Source organism: Oenanthe melanoleuca, chromosome Z (assembly GCF_029582105.1).
Source record: "Oenanthe melanoleuca isolate GR-GAL-2019-014 chromosome Z, OMel1.0, whole genome shotgun sequence".
Classification (NCBI taxonomy): Eukaryota; Metazoa; Chordata; class Aves; order Passeriformes; family Muscicapidae; genus Oenanthe; species Oenanthe melanoleuca.
Window position 1 is genome coordinate 66,020,946 of NC_079362.1, and position 15,439 is coordinate 66,036,384.

Here is a 15,439-nt window from a genome sequence, read left to right on the forward strand (position 1 = left end):
CAGAATGAGGGTAAATAGCAATTACACACGCACTTGTCCTGACATATCTGGAAGGGCAGTAAAGTCTGGCAATAGAACCCAGTCAGAAGTCCCCATCTTTCACATCAGCTGCTTCCAAAATGGGCATGACCTGAAGTTTTTTTTGGATTTTTTTTTTTGTTGTTGTTTGGTTGGTTGGTTTTTTTTTGGTTTTTTGACATTTTTTTTTTTTACTCATGGCAGTCCTATTGATTTTGGCAGTTGTACACATTAACCCAATAGTTCTGCTTCAGCTACAAATTACATTGGGGTCTTGCTCTTCTCTGTCCTGTGTTGGACCAGCTCCCAGCTGCCTTTGAGAAAATTAAATTGGCCAAACACATCTACCTAAGAAGATCTGTCTGGTGTTAAAAGAAAAGCAGTATAACAATCAAGGTTGAAGACAAAAAGAATTAAACCCCAGTATTTTCTGTCTTTTTTTAAATGTGAAAACTGTTGGGAAAATTTAAGAGGAAAAAAGAATTGCTTACTTCTTCAGAAAGATGTCTAATTCCTGCTAATGTTTCCACCCTTGCATATGTTTGCTCTTTCTGTCTGCATTGGCAGCAAAAGACATGAAGAGGTTGTTTTTTTACAAATATAAGGAATGCTTATGTCCTTTTGACCTTTATTTACAAGGGTAGATACAGGAGAATAAGTTAAATATTTTCAAACACGTTTTTTTGTCTATGTGTGTGATAAAAACACTTATGCTGTCAGCAAGAGCAAAATATAAAACTAATGGAAAGAACAAGCAGGCTCTTAAGAAATAGATTATAAACTGCAAATAAAGAATATATCGCTTTCCAGAAATCTCTGTTATCAGTCTAGGAATAGAAGCCACACTCCCAAAAGCCCTTTTTGTCTTTGCACAGAGAATGAGGACACCTTCATTTCCTCCTGCTCTGCTTCTGGCAGAAGTGATCACTGCTGGGTTCCTGCCTTTTAGCAGGAACTAGAACTGTGCAGCACTGTTCACTTTATTTTTCTGAGCCCTTATCCATCTTGGTCTAATTAAATTATATTAACTGATGCGTGAAATAGCCAGTTTGCCATTAATTGTAAGATCTCCTTTTTTATTTGCTTTGTTGTATCTCTTTATTGACTATTGGCATCCTACTCTGGTCTGTACTTTGTCTTCCTCTATCCACTCATCCATTCCTAGAGGTTTCGTCCTCACTCATTAATCTTATTTGTTCCCATTCCTGTGATGCCATGACAAATGACAACTTTGTATTCCATCAAGTTCATACATTCATTTTTTAAATCCATATTAGTGCTTTAATAAACTGGAAACTACAGAACTCCTGAAGCACATTTTTTATTTATTTTATTTTTATTTAATTAAATATTTAAAATACTTTGGTATCAGCTCATTAGACTAAGATCTGTCAATAGTGTTAATTTTTTTTCCATGCATTCCCTGTAATTTAATCATTAACTAACATGCAAGAGAAAATAGAACAGAGATTTTAGTACTAATTCCCACTAAGGAGTTCCTGCCTCTCATCTCTGGAATCTTGCTCCTCTTGTTCCAAATCTCTTTCTCTGCTGTGCCAACACAACCACAAACTGTATCAATTAACTGATTTGGTTTAAAAAATAATCCACATTTTGCCTCAGAATATTCCTAAAGATCAGTCAGTTCCTGGGATGATACTACTGTCTAAACTGACACATCCTGCAGAGCTGAATATCCAGACAAAGCATAGCTGTCTGGTTTCTTTATCTTGTGAGACTCCTGTTCCTCTTATATGGGAATACACATGAAAGGAGACTTTGGAATAGTTCCTGTCTTGAGATTACACATAACAGTAATGCAGCTCCTTGGTCATCAGTGGTTTGGGATGTCTGATCCCAACTCTCTTTTTGAGGGACACTGTCAATAGAATTTCTAACTTTTCTTTTATAAGCAACATGGGTACCTATTATAGGGTTACTAGATCTCAAGCAGAAATGATCTTTGCTCTCCAAAGCCTTTTAAATCAGATGGACAGAAAGGCCATGATATTGGTAAGGCACAGCTGATGTTTGTATTTCACAACTCACTCTTTATCTCAAACTATGATGCATTTGTTTGATGGAGGCAGATGCACATGAGGAACAAGGTGGTCACCGTCCTGTGCACTCCAGTGACCGTTCTGTGCTGAACTAAGACATGGAAATGAAAACTAAAGTGAAAAATCACAGGAACAACTTGGATCCAAGAAAATTTAGTTTAGTTAGATCTTCCTAATTTAGTTTAGTTAGCAAAAAAGTCTATTCTATACCCAGATATTATGTATATCCAGATGCTGTCTCTAAATACAGAAATTGATTGCCTAAATAAAGTGAGTATTTTCTAACATAGTTCAGTCAGAAGAGGAAAGTGATTTTAGCAGAGAGACAGTGTGACTCAAGGTAATGTATGAGGTTCCACTGCTAAAAAAATGCAATAATTGCATCCTTAATATTACTTTCCTGATTAAAAGTACTTGCAAAATAGGAAATGTAGGGATACTTTGTGAAGCAAAAATAATTGCAAAAAACGTCTTTCGTCTTAGAAATGAAAGTTATCTGGAAGGTTGTGATGTCAACTTCTGATCATTATGTTCTTACCTAAGCTTCAGTGGAACCACAGGTGTTCTGTAAAAACACTAATGACTAATTCAACTAGTCTTTGCTGTGTGTAAAGCTGCATTTTGCCCATGTTGCATGTTGTCTGGAGTGGCAGGCAGCAGAAATATTGTTCCACCTCAAACATTCATGACAAGAAGTTTAACCTTTATTATTTATGGAAAAGAGAAGAGTGAGGGCCAGTCTTTTTCATCCTAGCATCTCATTCATAAAATAAAAATGACATCTACCTGCCTGCCTTTACTTTCTGCTGTGAAGTGGAAGCTGTTCAGATAGCAACAGTAGCAAAGTGTTATTACTATGCATGTGTGTCTATATATATATATATATATATATATATATATATATATACATATATACACATATACATATATATATATATATATATATATATATATATATATATATATATCTATCTCTGTATGTATGTACACCTATGTTTTGTGTGCACTTTGTTGACCTTGGGGTTCTTGTATCTCCACAGAAGTTGTTGTCAATTAAAAGGAAAAACAAAAAGTCCCATTTCCATCTATTTTTTTAGCATCAGATTGGCTCATCTTGGGTTTTCATGCTGCAGTATTGTCACCTGAAAACCATGCTGATTTTTACATAACAGAAGTATATGAAGGTAAGGTTACAGAACACAAAAAGAGACACAAGATACATCACGATGCTTTTAGAAATCTATTAGGAGCGTTCCAGACGAGTATAAATCCCTTAAAATAACAAGATAATAGATAACTTGAAAAACAGGGAAAGAGTTTGCAAGTCTGAGTGGCATATTGAAGGGTATATTTGCAGTACAGGCAATATTAAAGCATTTCATCTTTTTAGCCTGTAGGTGGGACTGTGTTTTCAGCAAACCCATCTGTGAAAAAAATTCTGAATTGGCACCAGGCAGCTCAGGCTGCTGCTAATGCTAGCTGGAGCAAGTCAAGTGATTCTTGACTTGTGTTTGAGTTATTTCTGGGGAGAAAATAGCCTGTGTCCGAAATTACTTTAGTCCTAACAGGCTGTTCTGAAATCTCTGTTCTCACTGCAGTCTTTGGGCATTCTGCCTGCTACAAATCTGCAACTGCAGGATTTTTTCCTATTAAAAAGCATTTATATAGCTGAAAAAAAAATGTCTGTGGAGAAATGTTGAATTTATAGCTATGGAAAATACTGTAAGTGAATTGATAATGGTGTATTAAGTGACATTTTGAATTGAGATTAACAAGTAAATTCTCATTCATAACTTCTTGGCTCAGAAAAATAAGTCAATCATAGGCTGGGATTCTTCTTTATAAAAACTTACTTAGAGCAAAGGGGAACAGAAATGTATATATAGCACTCTAGGCCCACAAAGACACTGACTCCCAGTCAGTAAATGCAGTTGCTCAGGTGAGCAAGAACCACACACTGTGGGCCAAATGTTTTTAGGAAAGCACTGAAATTGGACTCTGACACTACTACTGCTACACAGTACTGGCTAGATGCCTTTTGTTTCTTGTTTTCCTCACGCTGGCCCTGCTTCTCCCACTCTTATTCATTCAGAGCAGTACTATACCTCACAAGGAGCAACCCGTGTGAAGGGGCAGCAGCCCTGTGGTTCATGGGCTTAATGTCTCCTTTGTTGTGTTTACACAGCTTACACTCAAATAAGACAGCTAGGAAGTATGGGGCTTTACATTTCATGTAAAATGAAAAAGATATTCTGCTGGGGGAAGAAGGAAATTGAGAGAGATCTGACCAGATTTTGGTGCTGTAAACACATCTGTAGGGTGACCATAAAGCAATGACTACAAAGGTCAGCATTTCAAAATGTGTCTTAAGAAAATGTTTTTGCAAGCTTTGTGGTAAAGAGGGCTGGTGTGTTGTATATTGTAACATTCTGCCTAATCTCCTATATGTTATACGGAGTCATTTACAACAAAAAATGCCTGACATAACTTACAACACAGGAACACACAAAACCAGCTTCACCAGGGTGGATGTTTATGTAATCTTCAAGAGCACTCTGAAGTTTGATTCAGTAATCAAATAAAACTACGAGAGGTACATTTTCCAGAGACACTACCCATCTTTGAATTTCTGAGCTTCTTTATTTTACCGAGCCTTACTAGATAAATGTTGGTGATTATTTCTGTACTTCATGTTATCTGCTGTTTTCATTCCACTTCTCAGATGTAATTGCACAAGCGCTTTGAGCTTTCTTTATTTAATTGAGGCACCTTAAAGGTGAGCAGATGGTCACCACAGGAGTGCAGGTTTCCCATTCATAGCCTGAACAGAGAAGGCAGCAACAAAAAAAAGTTTACACATACTGCCCTGACAACGACCTCTGTGCTGAACTAAACAAACTCCTTCTGTAAAACCAGGAGCAGTTCTCTCACCTTTTGAATGCAAACCTAGCACACTCTAGCAGCCATAAGACATCAAACCATGCAGCCCTGCTCTGGCTTTCAGGATTTGTGCTGCTACAGGGCTCACAAAGCTCCACAGAGTGCCATCCTTTAAGATATTGCAGTCAAAAAGCATCAGGTGTTCCAAAGCCTCTTTCACAAAACATCTTGCACATTTCACATCACTTTATTACAGAAAAGGCTAACAAAATCTGAAACATAGCTGTTTTAGACCAGTGAGTAGAAATGAACAGGGATACTCTTAGGACTAGGCAGTGTTATCCCAGTAATTCCAAAAGTTTTTTTTTTTTCCCCCAGTAAAATAATCTCAGACCTCTCCTTCACTGGGGTTAACCTCTGTTGCTGGGGGCAAGAAACTGTGTCTCTCAACCCAATGGGAAATGATAAAACCCGGCATCCAGACTTTATTGGCACGGGGTGGGGCTCAGAAGGATCCCAGATGGACACAGGCGGGAGTCACAGATCCACTGTCAACCTCCTGGAGGCTTATGCTGTGGATGGGCACCCTTCCGGGTGAGGAGATGGGAGCAGAGCAGCCCTGCTTGTGCCCTGCCGCAGCGGCCTTCAGGCTGCCGCCTGCATCCCCTGCTGCTGATGCTGCAACCCCTCCTTCCCCAGATCCCACAGCCCTGCCGAGCGCCGAACCCCTGAGCCCTCGGGGTGCCTCAAAAGCCTTCCTTATGCGACTGCTTAAGGGGGCTGGAGCAACCCCCAAAAACTATTTAAGAAAAAAATGTCAGCGTAATGAGATGCTTTACTCCCCGGGCCCGATTGCGGGGACTCATTTGGCAAGGGAGGGCAGCAGCCGAGCAGGAAGGTACGCGAAACACACACATCAGTGTTGGACGTGCGCGATAAGGACACCCCCGCCCGCCCGGGCGCGGAGGTGCGCGGGGCGGGGGGGCCGCAGGGAGGGGCCGCCGGGAGGGAGCGCCCGGGCCGGCTCCTCCCTGCGCACAAAGCGGCCGCGCCGCGCCGGCCGTGCGGACTGCCGCCGCTCCCGCGCTACTTAAGCGGGGAGGGCGCAGCGCGCAGCCCCGCGCGGGGATCCGGCGTGCGGGAGAAAGTGATCGTAGTAATAGCCGTCCATCTATAAGAGAAAGAGAAAAGCAGAGATGCTCCGTCCGTGACCCGCAGGCGGGGTGGGGAGGGGCAGGTTGTGAATCCGCCAAACACCTGAGAAATAAAGCACGACCGAACAATTTCGAGGCGGGCGGGGAAGGGGGGGGCGAAAAGTTTGCCGGAGCTCCGGCGGCTCCGGGGGGGCGGGCGCGATGCCGCCCTGGCTGCTCGGCAGCCTCTGCTGCGTGCTGGCGGCGCGGGCGGCGCTGGGCGGCGGCCCCGCGGGCGCGGAGGAGGAGGAGAAGCTGATCCGGGTGCTGGTGCTGCTGCCGCAGGACGACGCCTACCTCTTCTCGCTGGGGCGGGTGCGGCCGGCCATCGAGTACGCGGTGCGGAGCCTGCGGGAGAGCGGCGCAGGTCTGCCGCCCGGCTACGTCTTCCAGCTCACCTACGAGGACTCGGCGTGCGGCAACCGCGCCCTGTTCAGCCTGGTGGACATGGTGGCCCTGCAGCGCCGCCGCCCCGACCTGCTGCTGGGGCCGGTGTGCGAGTACGCGGCGGCGCCGGTGGCGCGGCTGGCCGCGCACTGGGACGTGCCCATGCTGTCGGCGGGCGCGCTGGCCGCCGGCTTCGGCGCCAAGGGCGGCGAGTACTCGCACCTCACCCGCGTCGCGCCCGCCTACGCCAAGATGGGAGAGATGCTGCTGGCCCTCTTCCGCCACCACCAGTGGAACCGGGCCACGCTGCTCTACAGCGACAGCAACCCCGAGCGCAGCTGCTTCTTCGCCATGGAGGGCGTCCATGTGGTCTTCCAGGAGGAGGCATTCCACATGGCCGTGCACAGCTTCGACGAGACCAGCAGGCACCTCGACATCGACGACGTCGTCCGCGCCCTGCAGACGGGCGAGAGGGGTGAGTGGCGGCGGAGTGCCCGGCCGGGCTCCTCCGCGGCGTTGGGTGGCGGCCGGGGCGGTGGGAATCCCGCGGAGGGAAGGACCTGCGGCGGGGGGAGAGCCGTGGCTCGTCCCCGCCCGTGGGGAACCCACTGCGGCGCTGCGACGGCATCCGCGGCATCCCCCGACGGCATCCCGGGCACCCCCGGCCGATGGGAGCCGCAGTCCCGAGTGAAAGCTCTGCCCGCAGAGTTTTGCCTCCCGACGGCGTGGAGAGCCGTTTGCCCTCGGGGACCACCCTAGGAGAGCTTTGTGTACGAAATCAGCTTTCTTCTGGCGGTCTGGTTTACCCAAAGTTATTCACGTCTGCAGGGCAGCAAATCTGTTGCTTATTCTCTGAGATTTTGCAGTAACACTGTAAATTCAGGCACTAAGCAAAGATGTTTTCCTCTCACCCCGCTGTGCCTTGCAGCGGGAGACCTTTTCACGACTTGTTCCATGGGGAGTACTCCTGTCGAGTACCTCGTAAATAACAGATGCGTTTAGGCGAAATGGCAATTTCAGGGAATGTGTGAGACACCTAAGTGCATGCTGTGATATTGTCACCGACAGTTAGCAAGACACCGTGGGAATAAATGGCTTGTAAAACATCTGAGTCAGTCATGTCTAGGCTGGATGAACTGACTTTGCATCATGGAGCTGCAAAGCAAAGTACTTTGGAACGTGCAGTTTTGTAGTTAGATGTGCTTTAAAGCGAGATCTTGCCTAGCAATGCATGGATATACGTGCTTATCAGAAATATTTTTTAGTAGGTTTTACCAACTGCAGACTTCCCCAGTAAGTCATGCAAAAAGAAAAGATGTGTTGCAGGAGTGAACTGCAGGATGAGGTTAAAGTCCATAGGTATCTTCCAAGAAAGCCATGGATGTGCAAAGCCCTCTGTACAGTTCTTACATATCTTGTTGCAGAGTGTTAAAATAGCATCAGAAATGGACAGATAAAGATCATGTGTGTGTGGCAGGCAGAACTGGTACTATGGTGGATGTGAACAGCCTTGCACTGCTGATGTTACTCTGCTGTGGAATCATTTAATGTGTCGGAGTGTGTGAGATAACTGAGGTCTAACAGTTGTACAGGGCTCTTCAATTTCCTATTCACTGAAGCAAGTGCTTAAAATGCAGCTTTCCTTTTAAGTACCAATTGGGGAAATATAATTAATGGAGAGAAATAAATGTGTCAGTGCTGGAGGAAACCACAGTGTGGGGAAAGATGCTTGTCAAGTGTGTGTGTGTGTGTGGGTTTCTTGATGCTGAGAGCATTACAGCATGCTTACAGCAGGAAAAGACAAGTGTTCACCCAGCCCCACTCTTGACACCACGCTGACAGTCAGGGAAGGGGTCTTGCTTTAAGCCTGGTCTGAAATGCTTTGCTGAGCTGAGACATTTGATCTTTCACAATTCTTGCAACTTGCAAATGACTGGACAGAAGCAGCCCTTTTCTTTGTCCCCAGTGTGCCCTGTGGGATCCCTCCTTACATCTCGCCTCTTCATTTGTTCTCTGACTTCTGCCACACAAGTGGGGCCCTCCAGCTTCCACTTGTGCCTTTCTGACCTCAAAGACTCACCTGGTGGATTCCTTTGGCCCTGCTGCTCATGGAATCTTTCAGGTTACCACAATATTTTAAGAGTTCTACACCACGTGGAGGGTGCACCAGATGAGGTCTGAAGATCAGTCAAGGTCTTTGTTCTGGGGACTCTGGGATCCCCCCAGCGGGACAGCAGGATTTGTGGGCAACAGCACACTGTCCAGAGCACTTTCTAGAAATGTTTTTCTTGATTGGTTTCCAATTTTTAATGACTTCTGTGTCACACCTGCTGTGACAATGTCCTTGGCTTTAAGCCCTCACCTTTTCTAGTTTTCAAAGCTGCTGTTTGGGGTCCCACCTGAGTGGTCAGCCTTCACTGAGCTCCCTGACTGGGAGTGGGCTTTCAAGCAGACACAGGGTTCTTGCTTGAAATTCTCCCAGAGCTGGGACAGAAACTGCCCCTCCAGCTGTCCTGGAGGAGGACAGAGGCTGGCCCAGGGGTTAGGTTGCTGCTGGCTGGGGGTTTGCACTGAGCTCTCAGATCCCTGGGAGGAAGAGGCACACAGCCTGTGTACCAGGGACTGTGTTCAGTCCTTGGAGCCATGTGAAATGACTGAAATCTCGGAGCCACAAAAAAATAAGGATGAAAAATACGATAATAAAAGTTAAGTGCTTGTCTACAATTAGTGCAGTTAGTTTGATTAGAAGTTCAAACTTCCTTTTAGGCTCAGGTAAGCTTGCTGCAAAGTTATATTGTAGTCTCAGGTTTACTGTAAGGTTCACAAATGCAGGCTTATGCTTAAATGTGTAAGCACAGAGTCCAAGGGATGTGTGTAGCAAAGGGAACGCTTATTCCTTTAAATTAATTAAACTCTAAAGTATTTTCAGGATGAGTCAATAATCCTAGTCAATAAATTCAGCATATTAGTTTTAGAATTACTGTGGTCTGTATGTATTATGGTGGAGGGAGAACGTTTTGTATGGGTTTGCATGTACATATTTGTAAATACACAATGGTAAGGTACAGATGCAGATTAAATACATAATTTACATTTTTGGAAGATTTTGAGAAACATATCCATAGCTTATTTGCCAGGATCTTGAAATATGTAATCTCTGCTTTCCTGCTGGGTTAGAAACCCTTTCCAAACAGTTAATATTACTACCCTTACATTCCTTTAGAGGCTTACAAAATACGATTTAATATATGTTAAAGTAGTTCCCCATACACTCTCTCTCTTTTATTCCTTTTGCTCAATGTCTTTTATTGGTGTTGTGGGAATCCCTTTGATTCCATCTACAGATTACAATTTTATGATAGAACTGAATTACAAAGCCAAAATCAAGGAAGAATTGGGAGGGCAGCAAGGAAATATTTCAAAAGGAAATCTCTCACCTATATTGAAATTAAGAACAGTGAGACAAATTCATTCCTGATGTGCATCTGGAAAATATTTGGTCCAAATTTTATTGTAAGAATTTTTTTTGTTCGTTTTCCTTCATGCTAATATACTTCACAATGGTCATGAAATATGCCTTGCTCTGTTGCTCTGGAAATTATTATATTGCTCTGCCATAGTCAGGAGGACAGAGCTATGCATGGTATAATTCTCCTGAAGCGTGGGGTTGCACTGAACATGACTCACCCCAGCGGCACATCTGGAGGTTTATGCCTGTGATGGCATCCAACCAGAAAGGCGATGGGAGAAGATTCATTGTGTGCGAAGAGATTTGGCCTGCTTGGCGTTTTCATTTCTTATAATAGAAAACACTTCCACCCAGAAGAGCAGAATGCGGTTTTGATTCATTTTTATTGTTGGGTTGAAATATTTGCGTACATTATTGTAGCTTTTGAGTCCTGCCATGTGTGACGGCGTTCTTGGAAACGTGCGTGCAGTTGGTTTGGAATCCCCATCCTAACAGGATCTCTTATGTCTCTGTTGTAGGATACAGTCCTACAATGATAAAATACCTTGCTTCTCCCTCTGGTAGCAGGATCTTCATACCTGTAGTCTTGTGAACCTGTTAAAAGCTTGTAGTGTAACTTGCTCTGTGTGGGAGTTCTCTCCCCATTGTTGAAGACCTCATCTGTTGGGATCATCCTTTCCTTTTGCAGAAGGAGGGAATGGCAAGGGCAGCAATCCCCCTGCCCAGCAGATTTGGGAAGAGACCTGCCAATGACAATCATCACCGTGGGAGTCACACCTGGGCTTGTAGGTCTCATCATAGCAGCAGATCCTCTGCTTAGCTATTGGCCCATGATAAATGGGGCTCTGTACTCACCTTTAATCTTCATGCTTAAATAATGGTGCTTGGTTTTTCCATTTATTAGCATTAAGCATCCTATCACAAGTTGTTGCCCAGGCTTATTGTATGGTCTCTGGAGAGGAAGTCTCATTCTGGAAAGACTCATACCAGTGTGCCTGCTGAGCAGGTGCTGCTCTCTCTTAAGTGCAGAGATGCAGCAAAATGTAGGCCAGATACCTAAATATTAGATAGCTGAGGTGTAGGCAAGTTCAGTCTACATCAAACTGTTCATTGGAATGGAAACTGAAATGGTAAGGTCATGGTGTATCCATCTTTGTCTTATGTCTGCTTAGAAATAACAACAGAAGCTTCTGATTGTGGTCCAGTCTACAAATACATGCAGCTAAAGAAATTTGGAGTCAGAACTAACTGCATTTTGCAAGGGTAAAAAACTAGATCAGACAGAGATTCTATTTGTTTGTCTTCAGAGGAGACAGGGAAAGAGGAAGCCTCTCTTTGTTCACCACCTGTCTTATCAGCTCTTTGGGAAATCAGCTTTGTTTGCAATCTGTGTTTTCATGTTTGTTGCAAAACTGGGAGGACAGCTGGGGTCACTGTCTCTGGCAGCATTCTTGCTTCACAATCTGTTCTCTGAAGTTCTTGAGCTGCTTCTTATCTGTGTTTCTCATTTTCTTCCAGTTGTAATCATGTGTGCCAGCGGTGACACTATCAGGAACATCATGTTGGCTGCTCATCGGCAAGGAATGACCAACGGGGACTATGCTTTCTTCAATATTGAACTCTTCAACAGCTCGTCATATGGTAATGTTTTTCTTGCCCAAGCGTGTTGCAAAGTCTTTTGTAAGCTTGGTAGTATTTTTAGATTTGTTAGCCTCAAAAAACACAGCACTGAGTCCCAGAAGACACCACTCTGTGTTGTTGCAGTTATCTTCCACTTGGGATATGGTGTTGCAGGAAATAAAATAGACCTTGCGGCTGTAGTTGCTGCTGGGTGGGTCACAAGGTGCCAAATACACTACAGTGATTACTTATTTACTTACTTTTTGGGGCAGTAGCACCAGATAGAGACATTGGTTATGGTGTGGGTACCCCATTCTCCAGTGTGTGCTCAGGTCTAGGTGTCTTACAGCATCCCCAGCCTTGTGACTGCCAGCTCTCCTGGCAGCCTGGTGACCTGTGGGCTGAGCAGATGGCTGGAGGGAGTAATTAGCACAGCCAGCAGCTGCAAGGTTTGCGTCTCCAGAAATCATCACTGTGCTGGGACATCTACATGTCTAATTTATTTATCTTTTTATTATAGGCTCTGTCTGCAAAAATATTCAGCCATGCTGTGTTAAAGGGAAAGCACTGGATGGGACACAGGCTGTCCAAAGTTTCTAGAGCAGAGTGAATAAAAGTAGCTGTTTACACCCATGAGTAAAAGGGATCATTTTTGTCAAACTAAAGCATGACTTCAAAATGTAAATTAAATCTGTTTTCTTTTGGAAATATATCTAATATATCTGTACCCCAAAATATAATTGTAACTGCATGTTACATCAGTGCATGGCAGGGACTATACCTGCTCTCAGCTGCTGCAGCTGTCTCATTGAATTCAAGGTAATACTGGAGCAACGTGTTTACTGAGATCAAACATCAGATGGCTGAGGTTGGGCAGGTTTTATTGAAGTATAAAATGGCTCTTAAAAGGAGTAGATTCTTTTGCAGATGTAGAGAAAATAATTTCCTCTGTGCAGTCTGTTTTAACTAATCCACTACAATAATAAATTCACAATTCAAGCTGAAAACTAAGTGGAAGATGGGAAGAAAGGCAAAGTGTGGGGGGTTATTTTCTTTAAGCTGCAAAGACTAACCAATAGAAACAATTGAATTAAAAAAAGGATAATTTAAAAAAATTATTCTGTTAATTATAAGTTCTTTTGCATAAACTTTGTTACTCATCTACTACTCTGAGATTATTTCACAGTAAACAGTGCTGTGTGGCACTGTATAATGAAGACAACTGCATAAATAACTGCATAAATTCAGGGATCTAGATATGCACAGAAGTACAGACACTGCTACATGTATCAAGATTATAAAGGATGCAAAGTTTTGCTGGATAAGAAGGAAATCACTCAAATATCTAAAACATGAAGTTGTAGATCAAGATCAAAGCCAGTGTGGGAGCCTCATTTCCACCCTCCTTTGCATTACAGGTAGTCCAGTCTTCTGAAGCTTTTCTGAGGGATTAATGAAAACTGTCTGACTTCTGATGTAGTAAGAATGTGGCATTTCCTGATATTTGTTTTAAAACAATTTTTCTGCTTGGGCATGTGTTTCCCATGTAGAGTGAAATGACTGTGCACCAGGAGTTGACTTTTGCACAGATGGTCATTGCATGTGAAAAGCAAACTAGAGAAGTGTAGAGAAATTCCCCCAAAAATCCTTGTTTCCAGTGCCTGAAGATACTAGGTTTTGTACTACATAAAACCTAAGAGTGGGTGTGATTGGGCAATTGGCACTTTCTTTGTGTTCAGATGACTTTATTGCAGTTTGTTGTTGCCCTCTGTTCTGAATATTTCTAATTTTTCAGAACAGGCTTATTAAGTGCCAAGACTGCAATAAGTGTACACAAGTATTGTAACAGGATGACCTTCCACAAAATAATCCATGAAGGAATTTAAATATGTAAATTATTCTAGGAACGCTGTTATGCAAGTGAACCTTCCCCAGTCCCAATGTCAGGATTTAAAGAAGGAACATGCATAGTGTCCAGGACAGAAAGTTACATTCTACTGGCACTACTTTTTTTTTTTTTTTTTTTCATTTCCTTGTCTATAGTCTCATTTTTTAGCTATTTCCATTTGCAAATGCAAAGCTATAGCAAAGCCCTCCATGCTGCAGTCTCTGTACTCCTTGAATCCAACACCTCCAAAATGCAGGTGCCCAGCTGGGGCAGAAGCTGTTCAGCTTTGAGGCTTCTGCAAGGCTGTACTCTCTTTTGGGGAAGGCTGCAAGATGTGCTTGCTTACAGCTGCCAGATGTGCATTTCTTTCTCTTTGAAAGCTGTAAAGGGGATAGGTGCAGGCCCTGAAGGGAAGAGTGGTAAAACCAGACAGTGGGATAGTTAGTTGCTATCCAGTGACTCCGTTATGTGTGATGAATAGGGTTCTGTGTAAAAGATTTTGACCTTGTAATTGGGAAATAAATCCATCACCAAGGCATGTGTATCTACAGCTCCTTCCTAAAGAAATTAAATCACTTAAAAAACAGCGAAGTTCATGATATATCTAAAGTTTACAGTCCTAGGTGGTGCTGGGCTGTGGTAAATAAGGCTTTCCTGGAGTGGACAAGAGAGGTGGAAAAGCTGAGGTGCTTCTGTGTCTCCTGCCCTGTGTGGGGACTGACAGGAGCTGCCCTGGACCCAAAAGCTGCAGGAGAAAGGGCTTTGTCCAGAGAAGTGCAGGACCTTTACTCCTTCCCTTGTGTTCTCTGAGGAAGAAGAGCAAATCTCCAGTTAAGTCTCAGCAGCAGTGCTGGGAGGACAAAAAGCAAGCTCTGTTTACCTGCTCCAGGTCCAAGAGTTTGTTCTTGCAGCTGTTGATGCAAGTGGGGAGCACTGTGCAAGGAGCACCATGGGTTTTTTACCTGAACTCCATCTCCCTCAGCATCTCTACAACTTGCTTCTCTTGGTCCAAATGACACTGTGCATTTGGACAGATAATCCGATATAACCCATAACCCAAGCCAAATAGCCACATCCTCTCTGATTTCAGGTTCCTGTGTGCCTCCAGGTCACCTTGGGAATTTGGCATTCGTTTTGTCTTGGCTCATTTAGCCATAATGGGGTTTATTGCTGTTGTTCAAAAAATAAAGACTGTCTAGCTTTTAATTACTTGTAAGCATTTAAAAGGCTCACCGCTTAGGGCTACCGCTGTTCCCTCTAGCCTTTTTTAGTTATCATTTACATCAAATAGCACAAAACCTGCTCCAGGACAACATGCACCTTTCCACTGACCTCCTGAGGCTTTGGATCAGGATCTCAGGGCCTGCTAAGGCCTGGGTCTGTTTGTCAGAAGGCCTTCTTTGCTAATAAAAAGCCAGTCATCTATCCTGCTTTTTAAAAATGTGGTTTCTTCACTGGTGGTCTGAGTTAAATTCTTCCCTTGCTGTGACACAAAACACGTGTAAATACAGTGTAGGCGCAGGATTCCATTTTATTTTACATATTCCTTTTCCATTAAGAGCAGGGCTGCTCTGGCAGCCATGGCACGCATGGTTTTGTCCTTGACCACAGTGGGAGAGCTGCACCATCTGCCTCCCATTCAGGGTGATGACTTTGCTGGTGCCTTTCTGACTGTCCAAGAGGAGTGATGTGTAACAAAAGCTTTGTGCTTGGATCCTTCCTCAGTTCTTCTAACTTAAATATCTTTGTGTTTGAGATCTGGCATATGTGTTTGGCTCGAAGATGCCATCTCACCCTTAGGATTTATTCCACCCTTTTAAAATAAGCAAACACAGTGTGGGATAAGATTGTCCTTTGGTTTATGCATTTACTTCCCTCACTGCCTGGCTTCCTGCACACCTTGAAGAAGGTGTTCTCCTGTTCT

At 43.8% G+C, this 15,439-nt stretch overlaps 1 protein-coding gene across 1 annotated transcript in view; it reads right to left on the bottom strand.

The window, feature by feature from the left end:
- Window positions 1-6,988, bottom strand: part of TARS1 (threonyl-tRNA synthetase 1) — a 29,316-nt gene extending 22,328 nt beyond the window's left edge. Inside the window, exon 1 of the mRNA XM_056513066.1 lies at window positions 6,449-6,988. Coding sequence (XP_056369041.1) covers window positions 6,449-6,904 — 456 coding nt within the window. The 5' untranslated portion in view covers window positions 6,905-6,988. The remainder of the gene's footprint in view (window positions 1-6,448) is intronic.
- Between the last annotated feature and the right edge of the window lie 8,451 nt (window positions 6,989-15,439).